Source organism: Diaphorina citri, unplaced genomic scaffold (genome assembly GCF_000475195.1).
Source record: "Diaphorina citri unplaced genomic scaffold, Diaci psyllid genome assembly version 1.1 scaffold714, whole genome shotgun sequence".
Lineage (NCBI taxonomy): Eukaryota > Metazoa > Arthropoda > Insecta > Hemiptera > Psyllidae > Diaphorina > Diaphorina citri.
Window position 1 is genome coordinate 41966 of NW_007378147.1, and position 4588 is coordinate 46553.

The 4588-nt window shown below is 36.4% G+C and overlaps 1 protein-coding gene across 1 annotated transcript in view; it reads left to right on the forward strand.

The window, feature by feature from the left end:
• LOC103511429 (toll-like receptor Tollo) overlaps window positions 1–4242 on the forward strand; it is a 45169-nt gene extending 40927 nt beyond the window's left edge. The window contains exon 2 of the mRNA XM_008476154.3: window positions 2912–4242. Within this exon, the coding sequence (XP_008474376.1) occupies window positions 2912–2921 (10 nt within the window). The 3' untranslated portion in view covers window positions 2922–4242. The remainder of the gene's footprint in view (window positions 1–2911) is intronic.
• The last annotated feature ends 346 nt before the right edge of the window (window positions 4243–4588 follow it).

Sequence of the window (4588 nt, forward strand, 5' to 3'; positions counted from 1 at the left end):
CTTTAAACTCAACTCAACTTCTTTTAAACTCAACTTATCTTTATTTATAATCTCCAAAACTTAAAATCTAAAAAATATAAAAATCAAAACAAACATTAAAATTATCCCGCTTCGACAACAGTTGCCAATCAGCTGATCCAATCATATCTGGTTGGATCATGATAAGGCAACTGATGTCGCGGCAGGATTACACGATGCGTGCATCGCGCGGACCACACATGGTGCAATTCTGAGATTAACATGGTGTAATTTGAAGTTAAACATGGTTCACTTTGATAATTTGAGGTGTAATTGTGGAGGTTCATATTTGAGATTCACATGGTTCACTTTGACAATTTGAGGTGTAATTGGAGGTTCATATTTGAGATTCACATGGTTCACTTTGACAATTTGAGGTTCATATTTGAGGTGTAATTTGAGGTTCACATGGTGCATTTGACAATTTGAGGCCGCTGTCATCATGGCTTTTAGCCACTCATCACTATGCTTGAAACATCTCCCATACTGAGACCCTGTGAAAATTTAGAACCAAATTAGAACTAAGAAACACACTAGAACAAAAGCAATTTGAAAGGAACATAGTGGCCCTTGGTAAAACAAAGAAAATTTTGATATAGGTTATTTAACCCCACAACAGAATTAGCATAGGTAGGTAGGTACAATTAAACATAATAATAAAAAAAAAAAAAAAAAGTATGTAGTTTGTTCTTATTTCTTGTGTTATGATCATGGACCTCACTTTGCCTAGAGAAGGTAGGAGTGACTCTGTCTGTGTACAAGAATACAGGTATCCAGTATGACCTATGACCTGGGCCTGGGCATAGACAGTTAGGATTTGCCTCTCTTAGCAAGATATGTGCCTTGCGAAGCCAAAAACAGCACGAATTGCACGAACTGCTCTTTTTTGCAAGAGAAAAAAAAGTGTTTTCGTTCAAATAAATAAATATTTTGTAAATGACATACAAAATATATCGATCTTTTCATTACAATGAATTCCGAATTGCACAAAAAAATATTTTTCATGACTTTGCGGAATTCTGATGTGGGATTTGAAAAAAATGTTAAAAAAAGCTCATATTTTGCGGGATTAGTATGCAGTCAAAAACTTGAGCTATGTAGGATAATTTCTCTTCATATACACCACACCTTGGATGAACTACCTACATAATAGCTTGGAAAAATATGATGATCATAGAATTCATAGAGGAGATTTCACCCAAGTCATCACAGGTACCCAAGGACCCAACTGGTTTGTCCGTATTAATTTTATTCAAGCTTTAGAACACTTCTGTAGAGAGAGAGGACCGTTATGTTAGTTTTTAAAGTAACATTCTTCTTGTTAGAGGAGCAATAGCTTTGTATAGGTTTGTACATTGATTATTATCTTTAAATTTAAATAATATAGGTCCGAATTTCGTTTAGAAGTTCATTACTGATTTGAATTTTTTTACTCAAGCATATAGGTAAGTAGGGTAGGTGGTACCGATATTATATGCTTGTTTGTAAGGAAATGTTTGATGCTATTACCTACTTAAACAATCGTCACATAAATTGTGAAGAAGAAATCCATGGGAGGGAACCAATTCGGTCCCAAAACCTTTTTTTTTTGCTACCAGTTGTGTCCCGGGTTTGAGAGGGTCTAAGTACCAATCTAACACTTAAAAGTAATAGGTACGGGTACCTGATTTTCTTCTTCTTCTTCTTCTTCTTCTTCTTCTTCTTCAAAGAACAGCTGATAGAAGAAAATAAAGAATAAAAGAGAAATAGCGAAGAAAATACAATAAAGAAGAAGAATCATCCCGAAGAAGTTAAGTCGAGCGCCTTAACCGCTCGGCCACTCTCCCAGATAAGATGTGAGGGAGAAATCTAAATCGTTCATGATCAACGCACAGCCGAAACGGCTGGACCGATTTTGATGAAACTTCGAGAATAGCTTCCTTTTGATTTGAATAGGCCGATTAAGAATGGATTTTCCGAAACTCGCAGTGGTTTCCAAACTATGACCAAAAAACTACTAAAAATCGACCCATGGCCAAAACGGGTGGGTCAATTTACATGAAGTTTGTAAGTAAGATAGTTGTCTTGCGTTTTAGTAAGTAAAGGTATCCGAAGAACGGATTTTTCAAAACTCGCAGTGGTGCCCAAATTAGGGACAAAAACGAATAAAAGTATAATATGGTGCCAAAATAGTATGGTCAGGTAAAACGGTACGTTACGGTCAGTTACGGTCAGGAAAAATGAGGAAATTCCGTACAGTAGTTTCGAAGGTACGACGATAGAAACCCGGCGCACCCGGACCGAGTCATTTGACTCGTAGCGGCAACACTGTATCGGGCACTGACGTCATACCTAAATATCGCTAACCCATGCGCGTAGGAATCAAGGCTGTGGATATCCTTATCACTGATGTCAGCTCCCGTTTTGATCGGTACAAATTTTCAAAATCGGGAAATGGTTGGAAATATCCGTTTTGGGATCCCCTGATGTCAAAAAAGTATTTTTTAGCCTATACCATGGTCTGTACATATGTATGTACGTACTACAGGTTTAAATGGGGAAAGGTGGTATACAAAATATCTCAAGAACGGTTTGTCGTAGAGCGATTAAAATTTGGTATGCTCTCTCGGTGTGGTCCAAGGTCCAAGACTGTAACAATTTGGTAAAAATCGGACAGTCACTCATCCAGATATCAACCAAAGTCAATGTTGGCTTCGGACCTTTTTTGAACAGTTTGATAGGTGCTTGTGATGGATTGATTAAAGAAATAAAAAAGAAAGAATAGAAAAAGTAATAGAAAGGAAAAATCTATGTTGAGGTTTTTTCTGTAATTGTCACTCAATTTAGCAGATTTATAAATATAATATGAAATGAAATGTTAGCTAATGAGTTCTTATCATTTTATTTGTTTCAGATATGTATAATACCTTGTGATAGTCTCATTTTACATCAAGTGAACGAAAATGAAGCATTCTACCCATGAAATCTACCACGGAAATATCTACTTTGGCTACAAGTGCAATATACTTATCATGGACTGCAAGTTTGCCTAGAAGTGAATGGAATTTTTTCTTATAACATAGATTCTTAAGTATCCTTCAACTTGCATATTGAACGCCTACTGTCATATTTTGTCTACTTAATATTTCCATGGAAATACATATTGTGTAACTACCTACCTTTTTTTATTATTCATGTAGCTTGATACTGGTGAAAAGAGTTGCCAGCCTAGTTAGCTTGGAGGGTAGATCGTTTGCCTTGGAAGCACTAGGTCCCGGGTTCGATTCCCGCCCGGGGCGAATTTTCCTAAACAGATAAGGTTCGTTCTCGGAACGGCTGGCTTTCTCCTATGCTGTCTCTTTCTCTCTTCACTTTCGGGAAGATCAGACCTTAGCAGTTACAGTTCATTCTATCAAACCTCTCGAAAAAGAGGAAGAGTTAACAAAGTAGAGAAGTGTTATCAGATAAAATATATGAGAAAGACTTGATTCGTCTCAATTTCCGATGGAATATTCGTCTCAAGACAAATAAAAACAAGTTTTGTTTTTCATTTTAGTGAAATTGGGTGGTTCTCTGAAACTGGCGCAAAATCAGGTCAAAAATGGCAAAGGATGAATTTTCACCAATAAATTTCAAAAAGGAAATACAAGGAAACATGACAGAAGTACATCCTGGTGGTCTTCAATGCACCTAGGTCTAGGTGGATCTCATAACGTACCTCGGTGGACACTTTCATGATGATGTCCACCTAGGTGAAAACCAGACGTAAATTATTATTTTAATTTTAACAGTTTAAAATATTCTTTTTAAAAATAGCAATTTTTCAGGTTTCATAAAAACTCAATGAATTATAAAAAATGCAATCCATTAAAAAGTTATTAAACCCACAGAGGTTCATACTTTGATAAAAATGTTGTGTCCACCGAAGTGCATAAAAATTTATGGATAACAATTGAGGTGTCTCATATATATATTATATATATATATATATTTTTTTTTAATCGCTTAAACTTAAAACGATAGAACGTAAAATTAAAAAAATATTGGAGAAAAATGAGGAAATTCCGTACAGTAGTTTCGAAGGTACGACGATAGAAACCCGGCGCACCCGGACCGAGTCATTTGACTCGTAGCGGCAACACTGTATCGGGCACTGACGTCATACCTAAATATCGCTAACCCATGCGCGTAGGAATCAAGGCTGTGGATATCCTTATCACTGATGTCAGCTCCCGTTTTGATCGGTACAAATTTTCAAAATCGGGAAATGGTTGGAAATATCCGTTTTGGGATCCCCTGATGTCAAAAAAGTATTTTTTAGCCTATACCATGGTCTGTACATATGTATGTACGTACTACAGGTTTAAATGGGGAAAGGTGGTATACAAAATATCTCAAGAACGGTTTGTCGTAGAGCGATTAAAATTTGGTATGCTCTCTCGGTGTGGTCCAAGGCTTCAGTTCAGTTCAGTTCAGTTCTTCTTCTTCTTCTTCTTCTTCTTCTTCTTCTTCTTCTTCTTCTTCTTCTTCTTCTTCTTCTTCTTCTATCAACACATCACAAGCACTATGGCACTATGTTCTTAGAGCTGAA